Here is a 15,851-nt window from a genome sequence, read left to right as displayed (position 1 = left end):
CAGTATGATAATGATCCCAAGCACACTGCCAGGGCAACGAAGGAGTGGCTTCGCAAGAAGCATATGAAGGTCCTGGAGGGGCCTAGCTATTATCCAGCTCTCAACCCCATAGAAAACCTTTGGAGGAAGTTGAAAGTCCATGTTGCCCAGCGACAGGCCCAAAACATGACTGCTCTAGAGGAGATCTGCATGGAGGAATGGCCAACATACCACCAACAATGTGTGCCAACCTTGTGAAGACTTACAGAAAATGTTTGACCTCTGTCATTGCCAACAAAAGACAAATAGCAAAATATTGAGATGAACTTTAATATTAACTTTTGTAAATGACCAAATACTTATTTTCCACCATAATTTGAAAAAAAATTTTTTGCCAAATCAGACAAGGTGATTTTCTGGATTTGTTTTCTCAATTTTGACTCTCATAGTTGTGATCTACCCTTGATGTCAATTACAGGCCTCTCTAGTCTTTTTAAGTGGGAGAACTTGCACAATTGGTGGCTGACTAATACATTTTTCCCCACTGTATGTGAGGCTCATTATTCTGTATGGAGCACTGCACTATGTGGTGTCCATAATGCTGTATGGAGCAATATATGGGTCTCATTATTCTGTATGGAGCAATATATGAGACTCATTATTCTGTAAGGAACAATATGTGGTGCCCATAATACTATATGGAGGACTATACTGTCCGGTTTCAGAGCTATGGTAGAATTTACAATAGATATCACTCATGTAATGTAAGAAATGAAATCTTTGGCATTGTACTATACCTATATTTCTCTGCCATATCTGTGCACCATAAATTGTGGTATGTGTTAAAGGTGCCCACTGAGACTCTTTCGCCCAGGTCCCAAGAAAACCTGGAACCGACCCTGCCTGGTACCCCCACCACTCAGAAGATAGAAAGTCACAAAGCAGCTGGAAGTTCACAATGTTTGGAGCTGTTTTGAAACGTGCTGGTGTAAAATCCCCCAGAAACTCATCAGGATTCACTTCCATGTCCAAATCAATCCTTCGTCCGAAATGAAAAATATTATTTAAATGCCCAGTAAAACTGTTTTCCATGTATCCCACAATGTAGCCTGTGAATAAACCGAACTTTCCCCCCAACAAGGTCTCAGGGTCATCTGGAGGTGCAACTTTTATTTTAGTGTTCCATACAGTTTATACGTTTCGCATTATCTATGCTAATGTGTATTCTTATTTTCAGATGCTGATTTAAGCAATTTTTTTGTTATATTTTCTTTAAGTGACACTTGACTTTGTTACATTACAGAATTATCCCTATTTGTTCCATATACTGCTCAAACTCTTTTTTTCAGGCGTTGTATTTAAGCAATGGTTAACTATGAATATATCTACAGATATATATGATTATTTTGGTTGAAAATGTTAATAAAATTGTTTGGAAAAACAATGTTTGGAGCTGCTGTTCAGCTTCACATTCAGTTAGGAGCTGGGTTGCAGTGCCACTACACAATGAATAAAGCACCGATATGCTGTTTATTTCCAGCAACCTTGGGAACCTGTTAACAGCTGACTAATAATAATAATTTTTATTTCTATAGCACCAAATATTCTGCAAAACTTTACAATTAAGCAGGAACGTGTACAGACAATAAAAACAATACAATGTTAACACATTTAAACAGCTACAGGAGTAGTGTTGGCCCTGCTCACAAGCTTATAATCTATAAGGAAATAGGGGACACAATAAGTAGAACGTGCTGTTATTTATAGTCCAGCCATCACTATAATAAATAAGGGTTTTCATATTAAGCTGCTAGATCTGGTCATCAGCTAGGATCTGTCTAAGGCCCCCTTCGCATGTCTGTTTTTTTATGTCCATATGCGGTCCTTTATTTAACCCCTTAAGCCCCGAGGGTGGTTTGCATGTTAATGACCGGGCCAATTTTTACAATTCTGACCACTGTCCCTTTATGAGGTTATAACTCTGGAACGCTTCAACGGATCTTGGCGATTCTGACACTGTTTTCTCGAGACATATTGTACTTCATGATAGTGGTAAAATATATTCGATATAACTTGCGTTTATTTGTGAAAAAAATGGAAATTTGACAAAAATTTTGAAAATTTTGCAATTTTCCAACTTTGAATTTTTATGCCCTTAAATCACAGAGATATGACATGCAAAATACTTAATAAGTAACATTTCCCACATCTCTACTTTACATCAGCACAATTTTGGAACCAAAATTTTTTTTTTGTTAGGGAGTTATAAGGGTTAAAAGTTGACCAGCAATTTCTCATTTTTACAACACCATTTTTTTTTAGGGACCACATCTCATTTGAAGTCATTTTGAGGGGTCTATATGATAGAAAATACCCAAGTGTGACACCGTTCTATAAACTGCACCCCTCAAGGTGCTCAAAACCACATTCAATAAGTTTATTAACCCTTCAGGTGTTTCACAGGAATTTTTGGAATGTTTAAATAAAAATGAACATTTAACTTTTTTTCACACAAAATTTATTTCAGCTCCAATTTGTCTTATTTTACCAAGGGTAACAGGAGAAAATGGACCCCAAAAGTTGTTGTACAATTTGTCCTGAGTACGCTGATACCCCATATGTGGGGGTAAACCACTGTTTGGGCGCATGGCAGAGCTCGGAAGGAAAGGAGCGTCATTTTACTTTTCAATGCAAAATTGACTGGAATTGAGATGGGACACCATGTTGCGTTTAGAGAGCCCCTGATGTGCGTAAACATTGAAACCCCCCACAAGTGACACCATTTTGGAAAGTAGACCCCCTAAGGAACTTATCTAGATGTGTGGTGAGCACTTTGACCCACCAAGTGCTTCACAGAAGTTTATAATGCAGAGCCGTAAAAATAAAAAATCATATTTTTTCACAAAAATGATCTTTTCGCCCCCAATTTTTTATTTTCCCAAGGGTAAGAGAAGAAATTAGACCCCAAAAGTTGTTGTGCAATTTGTCCTGAGTATGCTGATACCCGATATGTGGGGGTAAACGACTGTTTGGGCTCATTGGCAGAGCTCGGAAGGGAAGGAGCGCCGATTGACTTTTCAATGTAAAATTGACTGGAATTGAGATGGGACACCATGTCGCGTTTGGAGAGCCCCTGATGTGCCTAAACATTAAACCCCCCCCACAAGTGACACCATTTTGGAAAGTAGACCCCCTAAGGAACTTATCTAGATGTGTTGTGAGAACTTTGAATCCCCAAGTGTTTCACTACAGTGTATGACGCAGAGCCGTGAAAATAAAAATTCTTTTTTTTTTTCACAAAAATGATTTTTTAGCCCCCAGTTTTGTATTTTTACTAGGGTAACAGGATAAAAAACAGTTGTTGTCATGTTTGTCCTGAGTACGCTGATATCCCATATGTGGGGGGGAACCACTGTTTGGGTGCATGGCAGAGCTCGGAAGGGAAGGAGCTCCATTGGAATGCAGACTTAGATGGATTGGTCTGCAGGTGTCAAGTTGCATTTGCAGAGCCCCTGATGTACCCAAACAGTAGAAACCCCCCTCAAGTGACCCCATATTGGAAACTAGACCTCTCAAGCAACTTATCTAGATGTGTTGTGAGAACTTTGAACCCCCAACTGTTTCACTACAGTTTACAATGCAGAGCCGTGAAAATAAAAAATCCTTTTTTTTCCCACAAAAATGATTTTTAGCCCCCCAAATTTTTATTTTCCCAAGGATAACAAGAGAACTTGGACCCCAAAAGTTGTTGTCCAATTTGTACCAAGTACGCTGATACCCCATATGTTGGGGTAAACCCCTGTTTGGGCACACGGGAGAGCTTGGAAGGGAAGGAGCACTGTTTTACTTTTTCAACGCAGAATTGGCTGGAATTGAGATCGGACGCCATGTCGCGTTTGGAGAGCCCCTGATGTGCCTGAACAGTGGAAACTCCCCAATTCTACCTGAAACCCTAATCCAAACACACCCCTAACCCTAATCCCAACGGTAACCCTAACAACACCCCTAACCCTGACACACCCCTTAACTCTAATCCCAACCCTAATCCCAACCGTAAATGTAATTCAAACCCTAACCCTAACTTTAGCCCCAACCCTAACCCTAACTTTAGCCCCAACCCTAACCCTAACTTTAGCTCCAACCCTAACCCTATCTTTAGCTCCAACCCTAGCCCCAACCCTAGTCCTAACCCTAGCCTTAACCCTAACCATAGCCCTAACCCTAGCCCTACCCCTAGCCCTAGCCCTAACCCTAGCCCTAACCATAATCCTAGCCGAAACCCTAGCCCTAACCCTAGCCCTAACCCTAATGGAAAAATGGAAATAAATACATTTTTTTAATTTTTAAATTTTTCGCTAACTAAGGGGGTGATGGAGGGAGGTTTGATTTACTTTAATAGCGGGTTTTTTAGTGGATTTTTATGATTGGCAGCCGTCACACACTGAAAGACGCTTTTTATTGCAAAAAATATTTTTTGCATCACCACATTTTGAGAGCTATAATTTTTCCATATTTTGGTCCACAGAGTCATGTGAGGCCTTGTTTTTTGCAGGACAAGTTGACGTTTTTATTTGTAACATTTTCGGGCACGTGACATTTTTTGATTGCTTTTTATTCCGATTTTTGTGAGGCAGAATGACCAAAAACCAGCTATTCATGAATTTCTTTTGGGGGAGGCGTTTATACCGTTCCGCGTTTGGTAAAATGGATAAAGCAGTTTTATTCATCGGGTCAGTACGATTACAGCTTTACCTCATTTATATCATTTTTTTATGTTTTGGTGCTTTTATATGATAAAAACTATTTTATAGAAAAAAATAATTATTTTTGCATCGCTTTATTCTGAGGACTATAACTTTTTTATTTTTTCTTTGATGATGCTGTATGGCAGCTGTTTTTTTGCGGGCCAAGATGACGTTTTCAGCGGTACCATTGTTATTTATATCAGTCTTTTTGATCACGAGTTATTCCACTTTTTATTTGGCGGTATGATAATAAAGCGTTGTTTTTTGCCTCATTTTTTTTTTTACGGTGTTCACTGAAGGGGTTAACTAGTGGGACAGTTTTATAGGGTGGGTTGCTATGGATGCGGCGATACTAAATATGTGTACTTTTATTGTTTGGGTTTTTTTATTTAGATAAAAAAATGTATTTATAGGAACAATATATTTTTTTTTTTGCATTTTTTGGGGAATTTTTTTTATTTATTTTTTTACACATGTGAATTTTTTTTTTTACACTATAACATTGCCCCAGGGGGGGCATGATGTTATAGTGTAAGATCGCCGATCTGACACTTTGCTGTGCACTGTGTCAGATCGGCGATCTGACGTGCACAGCTCCTGGAGGCTTCCCGGCGCCTGCTCTGAGCAGGCGCAGTGAAGCCACCTCCCTGCAGGACCCGGATGCCGCGGCCATCTTGGATCCGGGCCTACTGCAGGGAGGAGGAGGTAAGAGACCCTCTTACATGTTTGATCGCAGTGTGCCGGGGGTTAATGTGCCGGGGGCGGTCCGTGACCGCTCCTGGCACATAGTGCCGGATGTCAGCTGCGATAGTCAGCTGACACCCGGCCGCGATCGGCCGCGCTCCCCCCATGAGCGCGGCCGATTGCATATGACGTACTATCCCATCACTGGGAATTAAGTCCCAGGTCACCTTGATGGGATAGTACGTCATATGGGATTAAGGGGTTAAGGACTGCAAATATGGACATACGCACATCCATTGAATGCATACATGGTGCACATACAGGGTCGGCATTAGGGGCAGGCAGACCAGGCAGCTGCCTGGGGCCCCCGCTCCCCCAGGGGCCCCCAGGTGGTGGCAATTCACGCAGCCATTCTTGGGAAGGGGGAATGTGGGCTGTGCTGTATACTACTGTGTGGGCTGTGCTGTATACTACTGTGTGGGTAGTGCAGTATACTACTATGTGGGCTGTGCTATATACTACTATGTGGGCTGTGCTATATACTACTGTGTGCGCAGTGCTGTATACTACTGTGTGGGCAGTGCTGTATACTGCTGTGTGGGCAGTGCTGTATACTACTATGTGGGCTGTGCTATATACTACTGTGTGGGCAGTGCTGTATACTACTGTGTGGGCAGTGCTGTATACTACTGTGTGGTCAGTGCTGTATACTACTGTGTGGGCAGTGCTGTATATTACTATGTGGGCAGTGCTATATACTACTGTATGGGCTGTGCTATATACTACTGTGTGAGCAGTGCTGTATACTACTGTGTGGGCAGTGCTGTATACTACTGTGTGGGCTGTGCTGTATACTTCTTTGTGGGCAGTGCTGTATACTACTGTGTGGGCTGTGCTATATACTACGTGGCTGTGCTATATACTACTATGTGGGCTGTGCTATATACTACTATGTGAGCTGTGCTATATACTACGGGGGTATATTATATTCTATGGAGGAGGCTGTGTTATATACTATGTGGCTGTGTTATATATTTGGGGGTACATTATATTCTATGGAGGAGGCTGTGTTATATACTATGGGGGTCTTCATTATATTCTGTGGGGGGCTTTATTAGATTTTATGAGGGATGATTGCATCATACTCTTTGATGGGGCTACATTATTTTCTATGGGGAGGTGGGCTGTATTATATCCTGTTCGGGGCTACATTATATTCTATGGGGAGCTGTATTATATTTATATTCTATGAGGGGTGATTGCATCATACTCTATGAGGGGGCTACATTATACTATATGGGGGGCTGAATTATTCTATGGGTTGGTTACATTATACTCTGTGGGGGGTTACATTATACTTTGTGGGGGGTTACATTATACTCTGTGGGGTGGCTGCATTATACTCTGTGGGGTGGCTGCATTATACTCTGTGGGGTGGTGGCTGCATTATACTATATGTGGGCTGAATTATACTGTATCGAGGACTATGGGGAATACATTATACTATATGAAGAACTATGGGGTGCATTATACTATGGGAAGTGAATTGTACTACATGGATGACTATGGCGGTGCATTATACTATATGGAGCACTGTGAGGAGTGTATTATGCTATATGGAGGACTGAGGAGCATATTTTAATATATGGAAGACTCTGAGGAGTGTATTATACTATATGGAGTACTATGGGAAGTGTATAATACTATATGGAGGACTATGAGGAGTGCATTATACTATATGGAGGACTATAGGGCACATTATATTATATGGAGGACTATGTGGTGTGCATTTTACAATATGGAGGACTGTGGTGCACATTATAATATATGGAGTATGGGGTGTATTATACTAAACAAGCAACATGCTGCATATTCATTGGGTGATTGGATTGTTTATGTCGGAATAAAAATCATTGTTCTCAGCAGGACATTGCCGGTGTAAACTGTAGATGTGCTGCTGATAATATGATACTGTATGGTGATCTGTTAGTGATCTATTAGTGATCGTTCTGTCCCCATCATTCTTTCTCAGACGGTGGAAAGAGGCCGGGAAACAAGCGTCTAACGACTTCAGTATTGTCGATCACACTCGTTTAGCGGCCTGAGATCAGCGCATGTAAATACAACCAAAATGCTTCTGTGTGGTGTGCAATATGTTAGCATTTGGGGCCCCATTTTAAACTTTGCCTAGGGCCCCACTTTGCCTAAAACCGGTCCTGGCTGCATGCTCACTTATGTTTTCGGCTTTTCCTTCTTGGTGTTGCAATATCAATGTTGAGGAGTGTATATATTATAACACTTCAGTATGTCATTATATAAAGAAAATAACATTGTCCTATGAAGCCCACATTGACCTTTAGCAGGCCCCCAGCTGCCATCACAACCCATTGGAACCTTACGATCGCAATGCTGGGGAATCGTTGGGAGCTGGTTCACACATGCACAGGTAATTAGCCTACTTAAATGCTGCTGTCAAATGGTTAAATAGCAGCAATTGGAGCTGCTGTTACAGGTAGACACCAGATGTATAACAAAGCCGGCATCGACCGTATATAGTGCGGGCTCAGCTCCTGAGCCTGCTCCATGCATCCGCATCCAACATAGGAAATACTATGTCCTACATCAGGAATGGGCTGTTTGAAATAATTTTGTGAATTAAATAGAAATAGCAATTAGTTATCAGCAGGATCGTGTGAGTGTACACCTACCTCGTGTAACAGCTGGTTCAATGATCCATTCGGCATGTACTCTGTCACAATCCCAATGTTATCTTCATTATAACAAATTCCCAAAATTGGAAGAATAAAGCTGAACCTGGCTTTATGTAAAATTTCTGCTTCTTTTAAGATTTTATTTCTTTCACTGCAGAACACAAACAGAACGAAAACCCTATAAGAATAAAAGTCAGGGAAGTGTGTGTGTGTGGCCTTATCCATATGTTCTGGACACATGTACACTTACTAATATTTACGATAGATTGCAAAATTTGTGACGTTTAAGCCTCTCCCCCCTTCCCAACGCCATAAAAATCGACAGTTTGGATGTGGTTTTGCTAAAAAAAAAGGTATCCCTTTGGTGGTCTGGTTCCCAGAATTATCACCGCAAAATTGTAAATGTTGGCAAGTATGGATTTATGTGTTTGCTCTTGGATGTATCACTGTACAAGCAGCAGTACCCTAATTTATAGCTACTGCAAGCAGGTATATAATATGCAAGTGCCTCAGTAAAAAGATATATTATTGAGATAGAAAGGGGAAAATACCTCCCTAATAAAACGCATGTATTACATACTGTAAAATATAAGGATGTGTTGGCAGTTCCGCCATTATAATGTGCTCTTTTTCCCACTGTTTTTGTGAAATGTTAAAGCTCAAAATTAATTCATAATCCATACCTGTCCCCTAAATAAAGATTCAGACCAAATCAAAAAATTAATTCACGCCCTATACCAGACCTCTAAAATGAATTCAGACAACCAGACCACAATCTCTATTCAGACATCAGATCAGACCACCACATTTACTTGGAAAGCATCAGAGCACAATGCAGCAGCACCTGGATCTGAAGAAAACCCGTCCTGGGAGATGTAAGGTAAGTAAATGAAGGCGTTACTGTGAAAGCTACACAGGGTTATTTTTAGACAGAGAAAATGCCCATACTTTGTAAGCCTCAGCTCATTTGGGGATGGGAAATAGGGATGAACAGGATTAAAGATGATCACAGGAAGAACTGTAACAAGGATCTCATCAATACATCTGTATCTGCTTCCTCTAAGTCTTCTCAATCGTGGCCAATTGAAAATCATAATATATACAGCAACTTTTTTTTGCAGCTGCTGAAGAAATGCTGTAGAGTAAGAATGCTTTTTAAAAGAGAAATGTTAATAGTTTACTTTAATCAATTAACAAAATACAAAGAGAAAGAACAAAAGAAAAATTGTCACAACTCTTGTCGGGTGATCTGGGACCAGGGGCTCCTTCCCTGTCCCTAACATTAGGGGGTGCCCTAGCTCGCCTTGTTCCCTGGGTTACTTCTGAAGGTGAAGATGCCAGGGCCATGTATCTCGCCTTATCTCCTGAATCTGCCCTCAATCTGTACCCTTCCCCCACCAAGGGAAGAGGGGAGTAGCAGCGTGCCGTAGTACACCAACCAGATGAACAAGGTAACGCGAACAGGGGAAATGGAAAATATCAGGCATACAAATATATACTCACATGTAACAGAAGTATGCATCGGGGAGAGAAGGATGGGGTAAAACCAAAGTAGGAGAAGAAATCGGATTATCACACTCACAAAACCAAGCAACAGTAACAGACAAATCCACTAAAACGCCTCCTCCAATAATCACCAAGTACTATACTCCCAGCCATGAAGCATAAGCTTACTCTGACGATGTGTGTCAGTCAGAACCCAAATTATATAGGGGACGGGACTAGCTAACAGTGCTCAGCTGAGAGACTAAGCTCCCAGAGCTCTCAGCAGAACAAATTAACCCCTGCACTGCCAAAAGAAATCTACACAGTTTAATAAGAAGGTAAAGTGTTTCTATTCCAAGAGTAGGAGCAATCAGATACTGCAGTCTTCTGGCTCCTCTCTGTTGCGGTAACCCAGTGACAGAAATATAAATCTCATCAATATTTGGTGTGATCGCCCTTTGCCTTCAAAACACCATCAATTCTTCTAGGTACATTTGCAGATACTTGTTTAAGTAACTCAGCAGTTAGGTTGTGCCAAACATCAAGGCACACTAACCACAGATCTTCACTATATGAGGCTTGGTCAAATCCTTCTGATTCTTCATATAGTCACAGGAAGACTCCATGATGTTGAGATCAGGGCTCTATGGAGGCTGCATCATCACTTCCAGGACTCCCTGTTCTTCCTTATGCTGAAGACAGTTGTTAATGACATTGACTGTATATTTGGGGTCAATGTCCTCCTGCAGAATATATTTGGAGCCAATCAAACGCTTCCCTGATGGATAAGTATCTGTTTTATGTCTCACAATTAAGGAGAACAAGGGAGAGTAAACATTGATATTATGAATATCAATGTCATTCAATTAAATATTATTTTGATTCAGATTTCTTTATTAATCCACTTTGCATTTTGATTGAGAAAAGAAAGCTATTAACACCTCTATTAGTGAAATTATTTTTTTCACACCTTCCGAAAACTTTTGAAATGAATTGTAATAATTTATTAAGGATGGATAGTTCCATACTATGATGAATTATGGAGGCACTGTGAGAGTGTGAGTTCCTGGACTCGTTGGTAAACATATATATGCTTTTATACAGGTTTCACGGTCAAGACACTTCTCAAACACAGTATTCTTAAAAATGTGTAGATCTTACAATATGGAGGAGTTTCACTTGACAACATTTCAGGGCTAGAATTTTCAGAAAACACATAAGCAGTCACTTTCATTCTGTGGTTTGTGTTGTGGTGCTCCTGGGCTTTCGACACCACGTATACTCTGACTCACTCTCTCGCAGCTCCCTATCCAGGTATCAGTGAGGCCACTCTCACACTTGCACTTTTCATCAAGCAACTCAAGGCAATCTCATTCACTGATATCTGACAATAGTCCCACTTGGCCATTGACCACCTGTCTAAAGATGGTCCTCTCCTGGAATCTTATTTTTTAGGCCTTAGGCCAACAACCCAGCTATCATCCTAAAGGCCTTCACCAAACTTCTCACTTTAAACATTGATTCCAGTACAGTCGTCCCTGGTCTGAAATTAAACTACCTCTCACTGTGGGGACTCTAACCTTCATCTATAGACTGTCTTCACTGTGATATTCCCCCTTTCTGCCCGTGGGTATGGTGGGGACTATGACCTTACTAACTGCATTTTAGCATGTCTTTAACCCTGTAGCCATCTCTATTTCTTCAGGGGACTACTCTCTACTTTTCTCCAGTACTGCACATCCTTATTCTGTTTTATATCAGACATTCACATGACTCACGGTTAGTCACTCACAATTCTGCACCACAAAATATCACCCACTCTAGTTTAGACAGTTGCCGATTGAGCTGCTTGTTACTGCATATACAGTGAAGGTCCCAGACCCATTTTCAAATGAAATATGTTTTATCAACTAACAAAATGTTCAACTTCCACTAGGCCAACATGGTAGATCAAACGTGCATCCGGCCCGGTCATACATCATTACACAATTTTTACATAAAGATTTATAAGGTGTAAAGTTCTAGCCAACAGCAGTAACAGCTCAACATAAAGACAAAAGGAAAAAAGGGATAAACGTCTCTCGTGTACTTACAGCCTCATACGGTGTCTGTGGCTCAGCGAGCAATACTATTTCCCTAACAAATTACTGGAACAGCTTCGCTTCGATACTGATGCTAAACCGTTTCCGTAACCTGACTCTTTAAATCCCTGAAATTAAGCCCTTGAGATTTGTCATTATCAATGTAACATTCCAACACTAAATATTCTAAGAATTTCACCATAGGAAATCAAATACTTACAGATTCTCATTACAGAGTAACTAAACTTTATTATTATTATTATTATTATTATTTTTATTCTAATGCTAGATGTGTAATTTGCATGAATATATTAAAATGGTTATTTACTATATTTTCCTGCCTTAATGTACAAAACAGATGCTGAACTGTGCGGTAACAAATACTTAGCTCTACGCATCAAGGCAGCAAAATATGGTAACAATATTTATGCATACTACTTATCTAGCATCAAAGTGAAAAATAAGTTACTCTTTTGGATGGCAAATTAAAGGCATTGTCAGGCCTAAGGGTGCACATAGAGTGACTGCAGACTTGTGAATCCTCACATCGTGCACACTATGTGCTGTGAGGATTCTCCGGGAGTGGGAAGTCATGTGACAACAAGCATTCCTGACCACGTTCTGACTAGATGGGCACGGATTCACTCAATGCAAGTGTACTGAGCGAGGCCGGATATAGTCTAGCCGGAATGTGGCTGGAAGTATGCATATCCCAAACATGCGGTCACTTGACTTGGTGCTGGCACTGGAGAATCCTCACAGCGCGCACTGAACAAGATATGAGGATTCTAAGTGAGCAGTCACATGGAGTGACTGTAGACTTGCAGCTTTGGAGCGGACAACCTCTTTAAGGAAACTGCCACTGACTGCAACACCCCCTCCCCTATTTTTTGATGATTGATCAGATATTGATTGATATTGATCGTAGCACCTTTTTTATCCTTACTTCTCACTCTTCCCTCTCCCTTTTCTTTTTTCACACTTTTGTTGTTTGTACAATCCTGTACTATGGGGCGATTATCCCTCTTTATAGTCCTTTCCCTTCCCCCTATAAGCTGGATCGGAGCTTGGCTCTTCCAGTCTGGTTTCAGAGGTGCTCGTTTCATCCTCCCTTCCCTTTTGGAGATGATTTGGCTGTGTACGGTGACTCGCCTGTTGGTGTTCAGCAGTTGGCATTTTAACTACACACCGCTTTACTTTATCACTTTCAGAAAATAAGTGTTTTCTTTGCTATCGTTAAGACGATAATTAAAATAGTAACCAACCTTCACCCAACAAGTTTGTCTGCGCAGTATTCTTATCGTATGAGTTTATTATAAGTCGGAGCAAATCTGGGTATGTTTTTCTGGGGTCTCTGTATTCAGGCGTGCACATCATGCACCACATGTGCTCTGAGGCTACATTTCACGTTATTTTAAAGAGTATCTCTCCCTTATTAATTTATGGTAAAAGATGGGACAACTACCACCATAATGGCAGAAAGAATCAGTGCTGTTACCGGAACCATAACCCCTATTTTTGCCATTTGTCTTTTAGCATCTGTAGAAGGTTGAAAATGTAACTATTCCTGTCATGCCTGAGCAAGTAAATGGCCATTGTGCGGTGCAAAAGAGGGAGGAAAAGATAAAGGGTGCCCTAACGATAGGGAAAGGTGAGGGGGGACCCTTAAACACTCATGTGAGACTGAACCCTGACAGGTCCCCCCCCCCCGTGCGCGATCCCGTACCTAAACCCTAGCTGGCCCGAAGTGAGCACTAACTAGTGAGTGGGGCAGCAAGTCAGTGGTCTCACTATCAATGTAAGAAAACACATTGATGGAGACAAACAGGGAGAAATCAAACAAATGGACAGCATAGAAAACCTATAACTGGCAGAGGAGCGAGCTAGGAGAGAGTTTAAATAATGGAAGGGAGCGGCAACAAGATTAGAGCCATAAGGAATCCCAGCAGGATCAAAAAGGAATTCTTAACTCCTTCCACACCACAAGTGAAAATCAATCCACTCCACTCAAGTTAATCACTGAGTGTACTCCAAAGAGGATCTGCGATCCACCAGTCACTGTGATCTTCTGATCCCACATCCAAAGGTCTTAGAAGGATATGGCACATTTTTGACAATTCCTCTTCATCGTTTGCTTCCTTGCACTCTTGTCATGGGTTACAAATAGTTAGGCTTGTTTATGTTGTTTGGTTACAACTGCATTATGATTGCATATTGTTAGCAAATTACATAAGCAGCATGAGTATTATTTAGTAGTCATGTTATGTTATTGTACACTGTATTGCAGGTTGCAGAGGTTGGCTAATTCTAAGTCAATGTGAGGGCACTCTCTAAAGCAACCTTACCCCATGTCTCTAGGTTAGAAGCTGTAAAACATGGGGCCTAAGAAAAGGGGAAGACTAGTGCTCGTCAAATGGTGAATCACCATAGGGCAGTGTAGCAAAAGCAAATGTATGCACCTCCACAAAAGTAGCAGTACGAAGACTTAAAGTTTGTCAAGGCCACACAAGTTGGGCAAGAGAAGAATAAACAGCTTACTGCATTATGAAATGATAGTCGACTCGTGAGTGAATGCCCTTGTGAAGTCATGGCTAGAAGGTGGCATTGGTATCCAGTGTGCATGAACTAAGTTGTGGGCAGAAGGGCAGATGTGAAAGACTGAATCTGTCACTCATTTTATAATGAAAAGTACAATTAATGAAAAACAGTAAAAAATGCTGGCACTGCTTCACCCATGGTAATTAGTAACAGTTTTCTACTCTTCAGATTTTTTGTCAAACGTGGTAGTGCTCAACTTTGTAAAGTGAATGAATAAAATTCTCCCATAAGACAGGAATAGGAGACAGTACTCGTATCTGGTCATCAGATGAAATCTGTGATGGAAGAAGCAATGAATAAAAGATAATATTTGCTTTGTCACTTCCTATTTCTGCCTTATGGGAATATAAAGTATATATGTAGTTGTTAACGATGACGGAACTGCGATACATCAATTCTCTATAGAAAGGTGGTGTCCAGGACAACATTGCAACACAGTGAGTTCAACATGTGGAGCAATACAATGCCGCAGTGAGTCCTCCATCAGAACATGTGAGTGAAGCTTGTTTGGCACCCAGTGTTTGCCACCTCAGTGCCTGTGGCCTGTATCTGGACCCGTGGAAGCGCTTATTGCGCAAAATGGCCGTCGTCCTGTTTCATTTGCCTGCATAATCTGCACTTGTTTACCCGCAATACCTTGTCCATGATTTTTATAATGCAATAAGGGACTAAGGTTGTTTTTTCACCAATATTTAGAGTGCTGCTGCTGTTTTTCTTGCTTCTTTGGCCTGTATAAGAGACTTTGTAACCTCCATGCCTGTTGCCTCTTCTGGAAGTACTGTAACCACCATGTTGATTGTCTCTTGCTAAGTAAACAGTTTAGTTATCCATATATCAGGCTGTTTGTAGGTGTTTTGTGTTTTCGCTAATAATACCTGGTAAAGTATGACTTTCCTATGCATCCATAGATATTTCCATTGACTTCAGTGAAACAGTGGTGTACGTTCATATTCAGATAAATTAATTTGCTGCTAACCGTGGTCATTTATCAAAATCTGTCTTAACACCATATGAAAAAAGAAGTACAAGTGAAAATAAAGCAAAAAACCCCCCAAAATATATAGGTTGTTTACTTTATATACTGAACTCATGGAGGGCCACATATTTGATGGTTTAGTACATTATGTTCTTAAAGGGATTTTCCACTTTCAGGAAAGTGGGCCCCAAACTCTGTAAAATATCTAAAATAGCAAACTCACACTTTATAGGTCCAGTGCCACTGTCCCGATCCTGGTGTATTGCTGCTCTGGTGACATGACGTTAATAGTGTATGTCACCGCTCTTGCCTGTCACTGAGCTCAGGTTGAGGGCTCAGGTCAGTGACTGGATAGAGCAATGACGTGCGTTTTCGATGTGAAATCACCACTGCAGCCAAAACACTAGGACTGGAGATTTGCCCGTTGCGTGTCAATTTTAAGAGTTTTACAGAGTTTGTTGAACACTTTCCTAAAAGTGAACAACCCCTTTATACCCATACACTATAACCCATTGAAAACAATGAGTGGATTACAGTAAATGTGAAGCAGATTAGCCGGTTCTGTCATGTTTTTGGTTCATGTCTCTAGATA

General features: G+C 40.9%; 1 protein-coding gene across 3 annotated transcripts in view; it reads right to left on the bottom strand.

The window, feature by feature from the left end:
• The window catches only part of RIPK2 (receptor interacting serine/threonine kinase 2), a 77,973-nt gene that overhangs the window by 53,830 nt on the left and 8,292 nt on the right, over nucleotides 1–15,851 (bottom strand). For all 3 annotated transcript variants that reach the window (XM_077270787.1, XM_077270788.1, XM_077270785.1), the window contains exon 2: nucleotides 8,117–8,270. In XM_077270787.1, coding sequence (XP_077126902.1) covers nucleotides 8,117–8,270 — 154 coding nt within the window. The remainder of the gene's footprint in view (nucleotides 1–8,116; nucleotides 8,271–15,851) is intronic.

This window comes from Ranitomeya variabilis, chromosome 6 (assembly GCF_051348905.1).
Source record: "Ranitomeya variabilis isolate aRanVar5 chromosome 6, aRanVar5.hap1, whole genome shotgun sequence".
In the NCBI taxonomy this organism is placed as follows: domain Eukaryota; kingdom Metazoa; phylum Chordata; class Amphibia; order Anura; family Dendrobatidae; genus Ranitomeya; species Ranitomeya variabilis.
The sequence above is the reverse complement of the archived record's forward strand: the minus strand, read 5'-3'. Positions and strand labels throughout refer to the sequence as shown.